The sequence below is a fragment of the Aulonocara sp. 'chitande type north' Nkhata Bay genome, linkage group LG5 (assembly GCF_057382095.1).
Source record: "Aulonocara sp. 'chitande type north' Nkhata Bay isolate Kocher_YH1m ecotype deep benthic linkage group LG5, A_spYH_male_GT1.1, whole genome shotgun sequence".
NCBI classification, from domain to species: Eukaryota; Metazoa; Chordata; class Actinopteri; order Cichliformes; family Cichlidae; genus Aulonocara; species Aulonocara sp. 'chitande type north' Nkhata Bay.
The window spans coordinates 22,165,260-22,184,125 of record NC_141348.1 but is presented as its reverse complement, the minus strand read 5'-3'; the positions used below and the strand labels follow the sequence as shown (position 1 = coordinate 22,184,125).

Here is an 18,866-nt window from a genome sequence, read left to right as displayed (position 1 = left end):
TCCTCTCCTCGCTGTATTTCCCAGGGAGAGAGAAAAAACCCCAAACAAAAACGTTAACGTGATACATTTTAGAAATTAATATGCACGCAAGACAAGACGAGAGGAAGATGAGTGTTACTTTCAAAAGAAAGGACTGTTCAGCAAGTGAACTTTTAGTGAAGCGGAAATTTAAAATCAGCAACAGGCCAAGACTGTGTACACATTCAAGGAATTGAGCTCCTTTCCCCCCCTTTGCTCTCAGTGTAAACAGAATAGACAAACAGTGGAGACTACAGCAACACAGCAGCATGACACAAACATTAACAGCATGTATGGGATATTTATATGTTTAATGGTGACGGTGACCCAAAGATGTTGGGATAAATTGTGGAATAAATAAGGATGAATAGCTAGTTACTATACATACAGTATATACACGGGGACAGTCTCATGCTTGTAATGATCTATTTAAATTTTTGTGTTTTTAAAGATAGTGGTTTTTATATGATGTGTTATGAATGCTAATTTGGTGGTATTTAAAGACAAGGTTTCGTGAAAGTAGTTTACTAGACAGTTTAGTGCAATTTAGTGCAGGCTAATCTGGTTAGTTTGCACATTTGTGGTAAAGTTTACAGTAATGCACTATCGTTGGAGTGGTGCAGAGCAGGCTGTGGTGCTCATATCAGGTAATAGCCTGAGGCTCATGTGACTGTTGTTTTTTTTCTAATGCTGTAGGGTTTTTACCTTACAATGTAAAGCACACTGAGGCAGTTGTTGTGAACTGATGCCATATAAAAATAGAAATATGTAAATGTAATTGGATTACCTTACATCACAGGTAGAAGACATCAGTTTATACACCAATCAGGCATAACATTATGACCACCTGCCATATATTGTGTTGGTCCCCCTTTTTGCTGATAAAACAGCCCTAACTCATCTAGGCATTGGCTCCACTAGACACCTGAAGGTGTGCCGTGGTATCTGACACCAAGATGTTAGCAACAGATTTAATTGTAACATGTGAATTAGAGTTTTTCATCAGATCTATATCATAACTTGTGTCACAACTGTAACTCCATTTTAACCCTACACTGCAACCTTATACGTAACTTGACATGCGCCTCCCAAGGAATTTAACTACATGTCAGGTCAATTCATATCACAATGACTTCAATGGTTGCGCTGTAGGAATAAAAGGAGTTTCCGGTTACTATGTAAGTTAGGACATAAATTTCCTGCAGAAGTCTAAATCAAGCTTAAGTCTTGTAAGCTGCGAGGTGCGGCCTCCATGGATGGGAACTGTTTGTACACAGATGCTGGACTGGAGGTCAACATTTGAAGTCAGCACCTCAAACCTGTTGTTGTGCTCCGTAAACCATTCTTGAACCATTTTTGCTTTGTGGCAGGCTGTGTTATCACACTGACAGAGGCCACAGACATCAGGGAATACCGTTCCCATGAAAAGGCGGGCTTTCATGAGAACAGGCAGGCCTATAGTAATGCTTAGGTAGGTATACGAGTCGAAGTAACATCAGGACCCAAGGTTTCCCAGCATTGCCCAAAGCATTACACTGGCTGAACCTGCTTGATTCTTCCCATACTGCAAGCAATACACACACACTCAGCCATCCATGTGATTGAAGAGCACTTGATTCATCAGACCAGGCCACATTCTTCCACTGCTGTCTGGTCAAGTTCTGATGCCCATGTATCAATTGTTGGCACTTGCGGTGGTGTGATGCACGGTGCATTCTGTCTGCAAATCAGACCTGTGTGGATAAAGGACCCAAAATGCAGACTGTCAAATAAGTTGAGGGAACAAAAAATGTCTGACCTTTTATTTAGGCATAGCATGTAAACAAAGACACCAGCAGAAAACAAAGTCCAGGTAAAACAAACAGAAATGCAGCCCGGGCATGGCAATAGTATTACAGTATGATACAACAGAGAGACAAACTGAGACTTTAAACAGACACATGAGGAAATCAGGGAGATGGGAAACACCATGCACACAAAATAAAACAGGAACAAAAAGATGACAACACCAAACAGAGAGACCGAGACTTAACCAAACAAATAAACAAAAAACAAACAAACTACCAAGTAAACTGTAAAAATCGTGAAGCTAAACTGGGAATGTTTAGTTTAGAAACACATAATCAAAACTTTATATAAATAACCCAAACACAGACACAACATAATCAACAACAAGTAGAACTTAAATAAATATGTCCCCCATGTTCTTAAAAGAAAAGAGGCTTGTGTGCTCCTGTCTCAGCCTTTTTGAAGTGTGTTATTATAATTCTAATAGTTTCACTACGAAAATGTGATACCAGTTACTTCTTTTAAGTTGCAAGCAATCTATTTTTAAATGTTTTCAAAATAGCAACAGATCCTCATTAGATAACGAAACTGACTAAAAATTCCTCTCATTAGTAGAAGAGTGAGCAAATATGCATTTCTTTGGTAGAGAACACAAATTATTCAACTGAAAAACCGCCACTAACTTAAATATTTCACTTGGCCCCATTTGAGAGGAGTTCAGTTCCCCGTAACAGCCTTGGCACAGAGAACAGATAGTACTTTGCTCAAGGACTCATACACTTGAGCAAAATGGTGGAAAATAAAAATTAAAGCTGTGATCTTCCTTTCTTGTAGCTCATCCAGCTGCTCTTATTTAGAAGGCAAATATCATGCAAACATTCAATGTCCCTTCCCTGACACAACCTGTTTTGACACCCATTACATTTAATAGGCTATTTTCCACAGGCAGGTCTTAAATAGTGGCTTTAGTAATGTTGTTGAGCTGGCACAATGCTATGTTTGACTTTGGAGCCTTGATTACTGATGGTATGTCTCACTTCTGTTTTTTCTATTTTAAGCATTTTACTGCATTCTGTGGATGAAACATTGCATTTTATAACACTAGTACTACACTAACAATCAAGCTATTATGTTAGCAAGTTGAGGAACAGTTGCTGAAAACTGTCAAAAGACAAAGCACAGAAACCACCCAAACCTATTTCCTTCATGTTTTTCTTCCCTGAGCTTTCCCGTCGCCAGAAACGGTCTTTCTCTGGAATTTCTAGATGGGAACAACAGCTCACCCTGCAAGCAAGCACAAACGCAAACATACCAGGTAGGAGTAATTTAACACCTAAGGTCATTGGTGCATAAAATCACGTGACGTTTGTCTCGCGTACTTCCACTGCACCTTTCTGCTCGAGCCACACCGGGCGGTGACGCAGTGGCGGCAGCAGTGTCAGGTGTCGCACAGGTTTCACAAAAAAAAAAGAAAAAAGAAGTGACTCAACGGAAGTTCGCACAGGTAAGACGAAACCTAAAATAATAGCATAAAACGGGGTTTAATATACGTTGTAGCTACTATCAAAATAATAACGCCTATTTTGAAAACACTGAGGCAGCCGGTGACTGTTTAGGTCGAGATTTAGAATTTTATTGTCAAGCACGTGCACATACTTCTTCCTCCTCCTCGCTGTCTTCCAGGGAAAATGCCAAACCAGCCCAGCAGCTAAGCTTGTACTCTTAAGCGTAGTCACTGAGCTCTTTCGTGTAAAACTTAAGTGAAACTTACTTTGAATAAAATTTTGAGCGTTTAAATCTTTGTTAAAGTGCAGGTCTATAGGCTAACTACATTAGCTCGCAGTTATAACCACCATCTTACTGTTGCACCTGTAATGAAAGTTTTTTTTTTTTTTTTAATTCAAAAAGACGCGATGCCCCCTGAACAGGGCTGCCGTTCTTAAAGTCGCGTCTGTTGCTCGCCTCTGTGCTGAGTCTTCACTTTAGACTCGGTTATTTTCGTCTGAACAGCTGATTTTGTGGTTTTGGTTTTAAGAATAGTTGCATCATAGCTCATTAATGTGTCAAACAATGCGGACTCCTCCTTAGTTGTTACCGTGTTGTGGTTACTTGTTGTCACGGAGAACTTTACTTTAAATAAGGGATAAAGGTCAGTATATAAACGGGTTTTTGATAAATTTATAAAGATTCTAATTTCTGTATTTTTATCACAGCGCACACACCAAATCTTAGCTTCAGTTCTTTTCAGGCTTTGTTTAAGATGTATTATCCAAGTTACCTCTGATTCAGTCGATGTTCCTGTTGAAAACCTGCACAAGTAACACAAATAGTAACTGTCAGAATTGTGGATCAGTTGGAAAACGACAGCTAAGAGTTAATAATATAATCCAGAGATGAGAGAGTGACAGTTTTTGAAAGATTAGATTATTTGTTGTCATACTAAAAAGCCATTAAACTGACTTGCATTATGTTTTATTAAGTGCTTAAACAGTAAATGCAATTTTTTCCCCTTTCAGGTTTCCATATAAGGTTGCTAAACAGGAAGTCAGAATTCTGAGCATTTGTTTTGCATACCTATGAAGCATTTCATTCTTTCCTTTGTATTAGTGTACAATTTTTGCTGCCTGTCGATGAGTGAATGAACACGTACAAGTAGAAAATCTCTCTTTCTAATAGTAGGGATTTGTGTTTGTTTTTGAGTCGTAGACGTCCTTTGTGTTTTCTTTGGTTTCTTCGGGCGTGTAGTGTTTAAGGATATGCAAAAGAGCGGATAGGCAACTTTAAACTGAAATGACCTGTATTATCCTTGTGGCAGATTGGTAGCTTGTCTAGGGTGTGTCCCTACCTTTCAATCGCAGTGCATGCAGGTATGGACTGCAGCCCCTGGATAACCTGCAAAAGAATGTGCAGTTTAAAAGGATGAATAGTACATTTTTCAGCACAGCTATCAAATTTGAATGAAGAAGTAACTGGCTACAGCAAAATATACAATTAATCAATTGATAAACTGACTTTCCTGCCAGGTTTAAACATTGTAGCAGTAATGAGTAGCCTCTCAGATGTAAGAACCTCATAAAAAGTTATTCTGTTGTTAATCTGTGTCTCTCCTAAAAACTCTAACACTAACCTCAGACTAAATGAAATTAATTATATATAACTGACTAGAAATACATCTTATAAATATGTAATATGTGCAGTCATGTTTAATCACGTTTATCCAAAAGTGATTTCATGAGCACCAGTTGTATTGGACTATGTAATCTATGTAGTCAGTCCTATGGCGAAATTCAGTCCAAAGTCCTTACACTATGCTTGTCCCAATTATGATTATGATGTAATAGGGACGCCTGAGTGAAAAGGTCCAGCTAGGAAGATAAATGATTACTGACTGTGCAGTGATTTCCAATTTATGGCTTTACAACCTACTGTCTGAGCACTAAACCAGGGTTTCATGGGCTAACATTCAGCTAATCCATCCTTGCTGACTTGGAAAACTGTACCAATAAAGCATGGGTTTGTCAGGACATTATTCATGACAAAGAAGACATTTCTGTTTGCCGGGAATGTGGTTGTTGGACCTTTTTATGAATGTTGGTTTTGTAAGGACAATGGGCTCACGCTCTGCTGATATCAGTTTGTGTTGCTGTCTTGCAATCAAGTGGCACAAGCTGGAGAGCAAGTTTGAACATGTTGACTTGTGTGTTTGCATCCCACACTTCATGTGCTTGTTCTCCGTCGTATGTATGTCAGGAGCAAGAACAGATATCTGTCAGAGTGCATGTCATAGGCCTGCACATGTATTTCGAGTGCAAAGTTTCACTCTGGCATAAATCTTCTCAAGAGGTTGCATATGCCAAGAAAGTGGTGTTGCTGTCAGATAACTTGGTGGACTGATAGCAAATGCAGATTGGAAGAGGGAGTCTGTCACTTTATTTCCATGAAAAGCAAGAATTCTTCATTCAAGTGTCTAATAGAGGCAACTAGAGGACTGGCCTTGCTGTTTAAAAAAAAAAAATATACTTTTTCTTACAGGGAGTGCAGAATTATTAGGCAAGTTGTATTTTTGAGGAATAATTTTATTATTGAACAACAACCATGTTCTCAATGAACCCAAAAAACTCATTAATATCAAAGCTGAATGTTTTTGGAAGTAGTTTTTAGTTTTAGCTATTTTAGGGGGATATCTGTGTGTGCAGGTGACTATTACTGTGCATAATTATTAGGCTACTTAACAAAAAACAAATATATACCCATTACAATTATTTATTTTTACCAGTGAAACCAATATAACATCTCCACATTCACAAATATACATTTCTGACATTCAAAAACAAAACAAAAACAAATCAGCGACCAATATAGCCACCTTTCTTTGCAAGGACACTCAAAAGCCTGCCATCCATGGATTCTGTCAGTGTTTTGATCTGTTCACCATCAACATTGCGTGCAGCAGCAACCACAGCCTCCCAGACACTGTTCAGAGAGGTGTACTGTTTTCCCTCCTTGTAAATCTCACATTTGATGATGGACCACAGGTTCTCAATGGGGTTCAGATCAGGTGAACAAGGAGGCCATGTCATTAGTTTTTCTTCTTTTATACCCTTTCTTGCCAGCCACGCTGTGGAGTACTTGGACGCGTGTGATGGAGCATTGTCCTGCATGAAAATCATGTTTTTCTTGAAGGATGCAGACTTCTTCCTGTACCACTGCTTGAAGAAGGTGTCTTCCAGAAACTGGCAGTAGGACTGGGAGTTGAGCTTGACTCCATCCTCAACCCGAAAAGCCCCCACAAGCTCATCTTTGATGATACCAGCCCAAACCAGTACTCCACCTCCACCTTGCTGGCGTCTGAGTCGGACTGGAGCTCTCTGCCCTTTACCATCCAGCCACGGGCCCATCCATCTGGCCCATCAAGGCTCACTCTCATTTCATCAGTCCATAAAACCTTAGAAAAACCAGTCTTGAGATATTTCTTGGCCCAGTCTTGACGTTTCAGCTTGTGTGTCTTGTTCAGTGGTGGTCGTCTTTCAGCCTTTCTTACCTTGGCCATGTCTCTGAGTATTGCACACCTTGTGCTTTTGGGCACTCCAGTGATGTTACAGCTCTGAAATATGGCCAAACTGGTGGCAAGTGGCATCTTGGCAGCTGCACGCTTGACTTTTCTCAGTTCACGGGCAGTTATTTTGCGCCTTGGTTTTTCCACACGCTTCTTGCGACCCTGGTGACTATTTTGAATGAAACGCTTGATTGTTCGATGATCACGCTTCAGAAGCTTTGCAATTTTGAGACTGCTGCATCCCTCTGCAAGATATCTCACTATTTTTGACTTTTCTGAGCCTGTCAAGTCCTTCTTTTGACCCATTTTGCCAAAGGAAAGGACGTTGCCTAATAATTATGCACACCTGATATAGGGTGTTGATGTCATTAGACCACACCCCTTGTCATTACAGAGATGCACATCACCTAATATGCTTAATTGGTAGTAGGCTTTCGAGCCTATACAGCTTGGAGTAAGACAACATGCATGAAGAGGATGATGTGGACAAAATACTCATTTGCCTAATAATTCTGCACTCCCTGTATTTGTGACTTTTCCCCGAAGATGGAGAAAATAGGAGACAACAGAAACATCAGTAAATCAGTGCAGCAGAATAGTCAGTTGCCCACTAAAGACATCCCTTAACTATATGCACAAGGGACCATATTGCCATTGCGTCAAACAGATACATGAACTGTAGTGTTGAGATGCCTGAAATTGTTTGAGTATTAGTGTCAGAAGCTAAGAAATGCAGTCTGTATTCTAATACATATTTCTTACATTAGGAGTATTTGTGTTTTGTTTCTTTTAGGTATTTGGGTAATTGGCCGACATGGAAAGTAATCCATTCAGTCGAAGGAACTGGGCGGCACAGTCCATGCGTATCACTGCGAAGGAGCTGTCTCTGGTCACCACCCGAGGGAAAACCAATGCCATTGCAGAGCGCTTCTCCAAGTGAGTAACACTGTGTTGTCAGTAATATTTGCTTGTACTTTTAAAATGACCCTAATAGTAAAAGCTTAAATATACACTTATGTACTGAAAACTGAATCCACGTAGACGACAGCCCACTACAGACCCATGTGATTTGCTCTTGTGGTCTCTTGATCTCAGTCACAATTTCAGTATTTTGTGTGTAATACATCAAAAATAATTGGGACTAAAATGACTTATATTTGAGTTTTAATTAAGTTTTAAATGGTAAATGGCCTGTATTTGTATAGCGCTTTACTAGTCCCTAAGGACCCCAAAGCACTTTACACATCCAGTCACCCACCCATTCACACACACATTCACACACTGGTGATGGCAAGCTACATTGTAGCCACAGCCACCCTGGGGCTGCTGGACACTGGCGCCACCGGGCCCTCTGACCACCACCAGTAGGCAACGGGTGAAGTGTCTTGCCCAAGGACACAACAATCGAGACTGTCGGAGCTTGGGCGCAAACCGGCAACCTTCCGATTACAAGGCGAACTCCCAACTCTTGAGCCACGATCGCCCCTTGCTAGCATTGGGTCTAAACCAATGCTAGCAAGTTATACCTTGCTAGCATTGGTTTAGACCCATTTTGCTTTTAAAACTGCCTTAATTCATCATGGCCTAGATTCAACAAGGTCCTGAAAACATTTCTTAGAGCCTCTTGAGCCACGATCGCCCCTACTATTCAAGTCAAACTTTAATTGTCGCGGCGTGCATTACATGTTAAACATTTTTGCAGTTAAAGACTAGTGATCAGTGATCTAAAGCACTTACCAACTAGTTGATGATGTATGGATAAGACCTCTTAATATTTTATGATTTATTGTTTGTGTTACACAGTGCTAAAAAATGACAAAAAATACTATATATTTTCTGTTAAAGGTATAAAAATATAAAATAAACTAAATTAAAACTTTATATAAACACAACAAAATCAGACAAAAAAAAACAACATTAAATTAAATTCAAGTCTATCACTTATTGAGTTTACATTTTTTTCAAGGTTCTTGAAGGAACAAATGGGCCTTTTAGAAAATTATGTGTATCTGCTTGTTATTGTTTTGAATCACTAGATGTCAGTGTTGTTTCTTTCTCTCTCAGGTACCAGAAAGCTGCTGAAGATTTGAGTGCAGAAAAGAAAAAAGGAGTAAGTACTTCTCTGAACAGATGGATAGTAGCAACATTTCATTTTCCAGTGACATCAGTTTAGAGTAATTTCTATTTTACCATGAGTTAAATAGTTTTGTGCAGCTGTTCCTGAATTTAATACATGAAAAAATAGAAAGAGTTCTCACATAAAGATCATCACGTCTTGTTTACAGCATTCTGATAATCCTGTCATAATGAACGGCATGATTAAATGATGTTTTTCTATGCAGCACGTCTTGCTTCATTTGCTCAGCATCCCCTAGTAATGGTGTTCAACTAATTACAGTATGAAGAGTGCACATGCAAACACACACACTCACCATGCCAACACACTGTCTGGGCCAAATGTCTTGTCCTGGCTTACATCTCATTGGCCACTTGTTGCGATGGGCAGGCTATCAAGCCCATAATCCTACTTTAGTGTAATCCCCGTGCAATGTTTCCAACTGTAGGTTAGCTGCCTTGTCAGAAAGACTGGCAAAAACCTGGACTGGGATTAAACCAATAACCCACCAGCTAATACCATGAAGAAATATGAGGTATTGTAGCCATGGTTGTGTATAATATCGTTATTGTTTACCAGTAAGGGTAGTTAGCTTCTTTTTTCTGTGTTTAATGATATGACTGGTAATGAGGATGACATCAGCCTTTCTTCCTCTCCCATAGAAACATGATGTGACTGCATTAGACAGACACTACCCTGTGTTATTTTGTTGTAACATAACTGTAATGAAACACTGCTAGTGTAAATAGTTGGATTAACCACTGTTTTCTCTAACTCATGCTTTAGACTGAATCATTCTGGTTTACTTGTATGTCTATGAGGTAGGTGTACAGCTCATGTACCACAAAGGTCTAGTTACAGTATCAGAGGATAATAGTCATCTCCACGTGTGTCTGAGACAAGTTTGAATGAGCAGCGTAAAAACGCCATCTGGCTGTCTCTGTGTGTGTGTGTGTGTGTGTGTGTGTGTGTGTGTGTGTGTGTGTGTGTGTGTGTGTGTGTGTGTGTGTGTGTGTGTGTGAGGTGGGGGAAGGGGGAAATGAATAATCTGTCAGATAAATTACATTAAAAATTGATAACAATTTTGTTGCATAGTTATGAGGGACCAAACGATTAAACTGCAAAGAGTAAACGATGTGATATTATGTTAATATTCACAGATTCAACAACAAATGGTTACAATAAGAAACTGAGAAATCAATTTTTTTCCTCACAGTTTTTATCCTTTTATGTGATGTAACAATTCAGTATAAGAGCAACTTATTATTATATTTTATATGTTGTAATTTTTTGTGTGAGGGGGATTATTGCTTGGCAGGATCATCTATCCAACATGTATTTTCCTCCTGCAACCAGGGAATCTGCAAACAAAGCCTGTCAAAAGGGTCTTTGTGGTATCTGATGGTGTAGCTGTTCACAAAATATAGTATAAATAGGGTGTCAATGTTCAGACTGATGTAAATTATTACATGTCAAGCGTAACATTTAAAAAAAAAAAAAAAAACCTGTTCAGCAGTATATAATTACTGCCTGTGTTTAAAAAAACAAAAACAAAAAAAAACTAAAAAAACAAAACAAAACGAATTTTCCATTAAGTCTCCACTGAGTACTACCGATGAATCTCAAAACTCCTAAAAATGTACACAGTCTCCAGTATGATATGAAAAGTATGACAAAAATGTTCCACCACAACATCACAATTCATTGTTAAGCTATTTTCATTTTTTACTAAGACTTTGTTGACGATTAATTCTTGTACAACCATTGCTGTTTTCTAATAACTATTTATTTGAATGGCTGTGTCCATGTTTTTAAATTTTGTCTTTGTCCTAAGACTTGTATTATTTGGCTGGTATCATAAATCCCATAGATACGGTTTTCAGTCACATTATCTTGATAAATCGTTTGGGATTGAAAGGCTGTCCAAGTCGTCACAGTTAACAAAGAGTTAACTTTTCCCTGTTTGAATCATTTCCTGCTCTGGTTTCCTGGGTATTCTGACTCTCTCTCTTTCACTTTCCTGCTGTTAAAGGGGCTGGACTAGCTCTTACAAGTAGATCTTGTCTTGCTGCTAGCATCCGGGAGGGCTCTGCCTCCCACTATCTGTCTGCACTGTGACCTGTAGAGGACCAATCAAAGGACTCCCACATCTTTTGCTGTCTAGTTGTGGTTACACCTCGTTCGGCCATTTCATCGCATTCAAGGTTTACTTTCTTCCTTTTGGCTTGAAAATCAAGGGCCAGCTCCACTACTTTTCAGTTATTTATATTCCTTGTGGTCTTGCCTGACAAAGACTGTCATTGTGCCTTTTGTTATTTTGTCCTTGCTTTTTTTTTTTTTTTTTTTACAGATTTCTTCTTTTGTCTGTCCGAATGTTAATTCAACTCTTTTTCAGATGTACCAGATTCATTTTATTCACTATGGCCGAGGTAGTGGTGTCTAGTAGTGGATGGGGTTTTGGCGCTCTTTTTTTGGGTTTGGTTTTCATTCACTTGTAATCTCTACTTTGCTTTCTTATATTCAAGGAGATTTAATTAAGTTAAATTTAATTTAGTAATAGCATAACTTGTTTAAATGTTCACACAGGAAGCTTTGATAGAAAAGTTCATGTTACAAGTTGATATCTTACCATTCTCACATCCTCTTTTTTTCCAACACTTTCATAATTAAGGAAGTTCATGCCTTCTATTATTGTGCCATGCTGCTTGCTGCTGTCTTCCTGTCACTGGTGGCAGCAGATAAGTAGTGAAAAGAGTTGCTGTCAGTGTCTTCGGGTAAGGTAGAAATTGTCATGTGGAAAGGAATGCAACTGAAGGATCTTTCTCAGATATCTCCATCTTGAGCCAGCTGTTAAAATTCAGCAGCTACAGCATAATATTTATTTCCTGGACCAACTTTGAACAGCTGTTCACCTAATCCTTGGGTGAAGCCAAGTTCAGATTCAGGCATTTTCTATATTCCATTATACGGGACTGTGGATAAAGCTGTATGTCCTAATAGTGCATGCGTGTATAGTTTAGCTTATACACAGTGATTTTATGGTAAGCATAACATGCTCAACATAAAATTTTCTTTTCTTTTCTTTCTTGCAGTCTTTTGAGAGCGGAACAGTAGCCCCGCGATCTGGCAACCTCAGTGTTCTGAAGAAGCGCTGGGAGCAAGGAGGAACCGGTGATCAGGACAAGCCGTCTTCGGTTCCACCTCCACACCAGCCCATCTCACGCCACAGGCCTCGTACCTTGAACAGGCCTCCTTCCGTTACTGAGCCTCCGGTAAAGAGTCCTGGCCCACTGACAGATCAGGGAGGTCAACACGCAGCCAATAGTGTTCAGCAGGCCTCAGCAGCTCCAGAGATTGAAGACCAGAGAGGGTTGGAGAAGGAAGAGATGATGAATGAAAAGCTTGAACAGCACGTTCCAACCAGCCCGTGTGCCTCTTATGAAAAGCCCAGAGTGCCTTTGAACAACCTAAAGATGAAGTTTGAGAAAGGAGAAAAGCCCACAGAAAAGGTAAAATATTTTGCTTTTGATATCCCTGTAGCTGTGGTCACTGTATCTTCAACATGAGGATCTGAGGGTAAGGATTTTGTACTTTTGGGTAAAATAATTGTAACCATAATGCTGAGTCAGACCAGTCTTGTGCAATATTAGAAAAAAGACTGATGGCACAATGTTTCCCACATGTAGTGAGCTCCATGTTGCCTTTGTGACCATAGTTAATTAGTACATTTAAAACAATCTTACATGCTAATTGCTTTGCTGCTACAATCTCTGTCCAACAGTATACTAGTGACTCGTAGTTCATAAACGGAGATAAGAAGCTCTGAGTCACATATTAATGATTGATAAAAACCTGTGACCATCCTGTACGTGCAGAAGTACTCAGTGCTTAGTGTAGTTTCTGCAGATTTTCAACATCCTTCATATTTAGATTGTTTTAAATGCATTACCCATTTTTACCCAGTTTCTTCTGTTTTCTGAAGGAGCGCTTGTCCGTGTGAATTTACCCTTGTTCTCCTCAGCACCACCCACTCATCTCTATCTTTCATTCATTCAGCCCAAAACAACAAGTATGCCACTCTTTATCTTCTGTAACAGAGGAATGCAGAAGCATTCCTGACCTGGGGCCGTCTCATTCCTCACAGGATCCCTTCTGAGGAGCAGTTGTCTTTATCTCACGTTTTATTAGCTGCAGTGTGTACCCTGCTCTACTGGGATTTTCCCAGTCCTGGGAATCATATTTAATTTTTTTTATTGTATTTTGTTGTGCAGCTCTGTATACACCATGTACTGCAGTCATGAAACAACCTATAAAATAAAATGAACTAAGTCGTAGTGTTTTTCACTGCTAGTAAAGAAGAAGTGAAATTTACATTACTAACATTTAAAAATTAGACTGGAGCCTTTATAACTGAAATGGTTATATAACCTTATAATCAAATATAGTGCAGTGCACCCTTTGCCCCTGTCTGGCTGCAGCTTTCAATATTTTAATGTTCTAGTCGGTGTTTGATTTGCATGGCAGGGGCGGTCTGCGAGACAACAGGACTCCAAAGTTCCAGTGAAGCAGTCTGTAGAAATGGGCTATTTTAATTGGTCCAAACCAGCTCATGTGTGTAAAGGATAGGTGGTGCGAGAAACTGTGTGGTTTTCTCATTTGTTTGAGTAAAACAGGCATATTGGCAGACCAACGCACAGAGCTCACTCTTTAGTAGAGTGGAATAATTTTGGTTCTTTGCCCACGTGCAAACGTGTGTTTGGTTCTTTTTAACCACATGCTGCATGGCTGTCTCTGCAGATACCGCTCTGGTTACTGCCAGGTATTCACTGGATGCCTGAAAAGCACATGAGCTTGATTTTGTGCATTTTTTACTGCTGAGTTCAATATCTGCTGCTCAAAACTTGCAGCTTGTTTGGGTTTGATCCAGTCCTACAGGCAGTGTGACTTTTGATCACTTGCCAGTGACAATGCTATGAATAAAAAGATAAATGAACTGATTTAGGCCACAATTAAAGGCAGGGGAGGAGCAGAAAACAAATTTATGCTTAAAAGTTCATAACTTCACCTTCATAAACTGATCTTCGGAACCCATCAGTTGTTTTATTCTTCCAGGGTGGCAGAGAAGCACTTCGTAGTACTTCATCAGATGACGTGGAGCAGCCAAGCAGTAAGCAAATATCAGTAGCATTAATGAAATGCAGAAAGATTTGGGTTTAATGCAAAACAACGTCAGGCAAGGCACTTAATTTGATCCTCTCTTCTGCTTCAGGTCGCCCTGTGCTGAGGCGATCATCATCTCTGAAGGAAAAGATGGCCAAGTACCAGTTTGCTGTTGCTAAACAAGAACAGACACATTCTGTGAGTTCATGTAATAAAGAGGTTCACAACAAAAACAGTGAAAATCCCAGTAATTAAAAGATTACCTCGTATTTTGGAGATTTTAAGAGAATTTTAATGAACATGATTCAAAGTGATCAAAACAACAATCAAAGTCCAACATTATTCATTACATATGTTAGTTACATCTTACCCGTACTGAGTTCGAGCTCCTTTCGCTTTCAGAGCTGCATTATTTGTTAGTGACAACAAGCTGCTGGAAAAGTTCCTCCGAGATTTTTGGTCCATGTTGGCGCGACAGGATCACACAGTTAATGGATATTAACTGTGTGGATATATGAGCTCATTGTCATGTTCAAGAAACCAGTTTGAGATTGAGTTTTGTTACATGGAGTGTTATACTGCAGCCGTCAGAAGATGGGTACACTGTGGTTATAAAGGCATGGCCATTGTTAGTAACACTACTCAGGTGCTGTGATGTTTTAATGATGCTCCCTTAGTACTAAGGAGCCCAAGGTTTCCCAAGAAAATATCCCCCACAACATTACACCACCACCAGCAGCCTGAGCTGTTTATACAAGGCAGGCTTGATCCATGCTTTTATGTTGTTTACCCCACCATCTGAATGCTGCAGCAGAAATAGAGACCATGCAACATTTCTCCAGTCTCTGCTCAGTTTGTACTTCAGCAGGTCATCGTGGCCATGTTTACATGCATAAATACATCCAGGTGCTGTTATTGCCAGCAACTCAACTAATCTTTCCCACACAGAAAATGAATTTTATCATTCAGCACAGACCATTTGTTCTACCTTGCTTTTGTAACTCATGCTTCTCTGAGATGTTTACCTTTCTGTACCAGAAACAGGTGAACATCTCATTGTTTATTATATAACAATCAATGTTTCTCTCTTTTTCCTCCAGGTTTCGGCCCCACAGTCTGTTCCAAAAGCATCTGCATCTGAAAATGAGAAAGTAACGCCTGTGCCTGAATGCAATGGTTGGTCTTAAAGGATACTTGGAGAATACAGTCATGTGCAAATTTCATTTTTACTGTGCATATTGTGCTACTAGTCTGCTTTACCAGTCTTAATAATTGAGCAGCAACTGAGCTCGTTTATGTTCTGTCTGTTTTAGGGGACAGCACGGAGCAACCAAAATCACCACGGGTGAGTCATCACAGTGAACAGTAGACATGCACATATCATTAACTTAAAAAAAAAAAAAATCAGCCAGTGTTAATTGTCAATAAAGCTGACACTATTTATGTTTTTAGAAGTTTCGCCCACCAGAGAAGGAGACGTGCATCGCTTGTACAAAGCAAGTGTATCCACTGGAGAGACTTGTGGCCCATCAGCATGTCTACCACAAAAGCTGCTTCCGCTGTATTCATTGCAGCACAAAGCTTAGGTAAGCATTCACACCAGATGCTTCCACTTCTATATCATAATCTCCTCTCATGTAAATATTCCTGTCTGTTTTATAGTCTTGCAAATTATGCTTCTCTGCATGGAAACATCTACTGCAAGGCCCATTTCAACCAGCTCTTCAAAGCCAAAGGCAACTATGATGAAGGCTTTGGTCATCGGCCTCATAAGGAGATGTGGGAGCCGCGAGTTGACGGAGATGAAGATGTTGAAGCGGTGAAGCAAAAAGAAGAAGAGAAAACTGCAACAGTGAATCGTCCAGCTGAGAGTGCCTCAGACATGCAGCCTGTCCCAGATGTGGAAACGTCTCCACATGTTAAGGTTACAGATCTGACCGCCTTACTGGAAAAGCAGAGTCGCAAGCAGACAAATGTGATCTCTGATGAGAAAGCTCAGTCAGAAAAGCCAACTGAGAAACGCAAACTGAAGATCGACTGGCCTCCCCGGACGGGTGAGCAGCACACCGAGACAGAATCCTTTAGTCCAGTCACAGAGGACATTGGTTCAAGCCGACCCTGGAGAGCCAAGTGGCCTCCAGATGATGAAGCGCCTTCAACTTTCCAGAGCTCAGAGCGTGCTGAATTGAAGAGCCTGAGGAGGAGCACTTCTCTTAAGGAGCGGATTCGGCCTTTTACAATAGCAGCCAAACCCAAGTCCACAAACCCCACAGGCCCTCGCGAGCCTCGTCGTAATCTCAAATCTCTGCAGGATTGGAGAGCATCTTTTGAGGAAAAAACATCTTCTGAAGAATCAACCAAGGAAAATAAGCCAGAAGTCCAGCAGGAGAAAAAGCAGAAAAAGAAAGAGAAGATGTCTCAGATGCAAAGTGAAGATAAAGAGACCATCTCTGAGGGGGACGTGGCGAGTCAGGTTGAGAAAAAGAAAGAAAGAGATGAGGGAGTAAAAAGAAATACAAAAGGAGACAAGGCGGCTGGGGATGAGGGCTCTTTGAGAAGCTTATCTCCTGAGATGCCAATCAACCTTTCTCCACCATCAAAGCCAAACCAGAACCGCACCTCCCAGGATGTGGGCTTCTGGGAAGAGGACAAAGAAGGAAGTGATGCAGAGGATCTGAGTGCAGAGGATATAATCAAGAAGAACCGCTGTTATGAAGAGGAGGAGGACACTGAGTCATAGAGTACCTTACAATTTTACTGTCACTTCCTTACACCTTAAAACCCCTTTTCATATTCTCAGCTTCTACGTAGATTATAATTTTAGCTTTGCCAGATTTTATAGTGATGCAAAAGTGTGTAATAGAGTATGCGCATTCATGCATATTTATATATTGAATACTGCCTTATGTTAACAGTTAATAACTTAAAAATGCAAAATTTTCGCATACTTATTTTCATTATATAGTTTAAACATATCTGATGTATCTTGTTTATGACTGATGATATTACTGGAAGGCTGGCCTCTGTTAAATTGAATCATTGACTGTGGTCATTATGTGCAGCGTGAGCAGCATATTATGTGCAGGAGGTGTATCCACAATCTATTATAATTTATGTGGCACTTAATAGTACTCTTTAACTACGGGGAGTACCAGACTGCATGCAGCCAAACAGTCACAACGTGCAAGAAACAGTCTAAATATCTGCACTGCTAAGATGTCAGAAAGCACAGATATTACAGTTTAGGTTTTACACTTTGATTTAATTTCAATAGTAAATTAAAGAGAAAAAATTAAACAGAAGTTGAACAATTATGTGCTTGCTAAGAATTTACCTTATCTCCATACAACAACAAAAGCCTTGTCTTCTCTCAAGGATGAAAATACTGTCCATTAGTGTCAGTACTCCCTAATAGCCGTCCCTTTGTTATGTAATTACTCTGATTTTTTTTTTTTTTTCCCCTCTCTGCAAGCGTCAGGCATATTGAAATCACTTAATTTTCTCAATCAATCAATCAATCAATCAATCAATCGTACTATGCTAGCTGTAGCCTATCTCAGCTACCATAGGGCGAGAGGCAGGGTACACCTGGACAGGTTGCCAGCCTGACGCAGGGCTCCACATCTCACTATGATTAGCGTGCATCTGAACATTCAACTATCACAAGGCCAGCTGCTTTTACTTGGTTAAAGTAACTAGATATTTAGGTATACAGACAAACAAGTGAGTGAAGTCCAACACCATGCTGCTGGGGGATTTTTGCTTTGATAGAAGTACAATTAGCGATACAGTGATACATCAGAAAAGGCTTCCCTTAGTCTCAATCATAGCTGAAAAAGCTTTGATATGTTATTTATTTAGAGCTTTTTGATTGTGATGTTACATGTTAGAATATTTTTATTATTAATCACCATTGTCACAGTACAGAACTTTTTCTGGTAGGAAACTTTTCAGTTGCATACCCTTGGGGCCTTCAGATTTTTTTGTTTGTTTCATTCTTCTCAAATGTAATCCGGTTTATACTGTATGTTCACTCTTTGTATTTTATATTGGTGGGATGTATGTTTTTAATAAATTGAACAATAAACCTTGGGTACCACAGTCTAAGCTGTCCGTTCAATGGAGGATTTGAGCAAAATGGACTCTTTTAATGTATAAACTACACAGGAACACAAAGGTTCATCTAGACCAGGGGTCAGCAACCTTTAACACCCAAAGAGCCATTTGGACGCGATTTCCACGCAAAAGAAATCACTGGGAGCCGCAAATACTTTTTGACATCTAAAATGAAGATAACACTGTATATATTGAGGGTTTTTTTTTTTTTTTACCTTTATGCTTTGTGTGAACAACTAAGGTGTGTTGCTTAAATCCATGAAGTGCTACAGAGAGAATTGCATTTTATTTATGTAATTAACACATTTTGAACTCTTAAAGAAATATAACCAAAGGAAAGACACCCAGCTGAACTAAAATGATCCATGTAGCAAACAAAAACTGTTGTGAGCCGCCACCCTTATATCACCTTTGGGCTTTTGGAGCCTTGACCTGACTTTTAAAAAAATAATTGGAAAAAAAAGCACTATGCTGCTAAAAGATGAAAAATAGATATTTGCAAAAGTCTGCCTAAATATGTATTTTACCTGGTTAATGTGTGTGGCGGGGCGTGGCCGGGAGGCGGACGCGCCTGAGCGGCACCCGCGATCACGCCTCGCCGCCTTAACGTCT

At 39.8% G+C, this 18,866-nt stretch overlaps 1 protein-coding gene across 3 annotated transcripts; it reads left to right on the top strand.

The window, feature by feature from the left end:
* Positions 1–3,195: 3,195 nt before the first annotated feature.
* Positions 3,196–18,239, top strand: LOC147330520 (LIM domain and actin-binding protein 1-like). Of its 3 annotated transcripts, none has more exons than XM_086292125.1 (10): positions 3,196–3,310; positions 7,656–7,798; positions 8,927–8,972; positions 12,071–12,487; positions 14,091–14,145; positions 14,248–14,336; positions 15,239–15,314; positions 15,452–15,483; positions 15,594–15,724; positions 15,801–18,239. In XM_086292125.1, exons 2-10 carry the CDS (start codon positions 7,677–7,679, stop codon positions 16,876–16,878), a joined length of 2,046 nt encoding a protein of 681 aa, XP_086148251.1. In that variant the 5' UTR covers positions 3,196–3,310; positions 7,656–7,676; the 3' UTR covers positions 16,879–18,239. The 3 variants fall into 3 exon arrangements, with proteins under 3 accessions (XP_086148251.1, XP_086148250.1, XP_086148252.1); XM_086292124.1 differs by having other exon boundaries at positions 15,591–15,724; XM_086292126.1 differs by lacking the exons at positions 3,196–3,310; positions 7,656–7,798; positions 8,927–8,972 and adding an exon at positions 8,990–9,513 and having other exon boundaries at positions 15,591–15,724.
* Positions 18,240–18,866: the final 627 nt, after the last annotated feature.

Bases quoted from the DNA above. Each gene is read 5' to 3' on its own strand.
- LOC147330520 (XM_086292124.1), top strand. From the start codon at position 7,677: ATGGAAAGTAATCCATTCAGTCGAAGGAACTGGGCGGCACAGTCCATG. The intron at 8,973-12,070 runs GTAAGTACTTCT...TCTTTCTTGCAG, and splicing joins GTGCAGAAAAGAAAAAAGGA to TCTTTTGAGAGCGGAACAGT. The intron at 15,315-15,451 runs GTTGGTCTTAAA...TGTCTGTTTTAG, and splicing joins GCCTGTGCCTGAATGCAATG to GGGACAGCACGGAGCAACCA.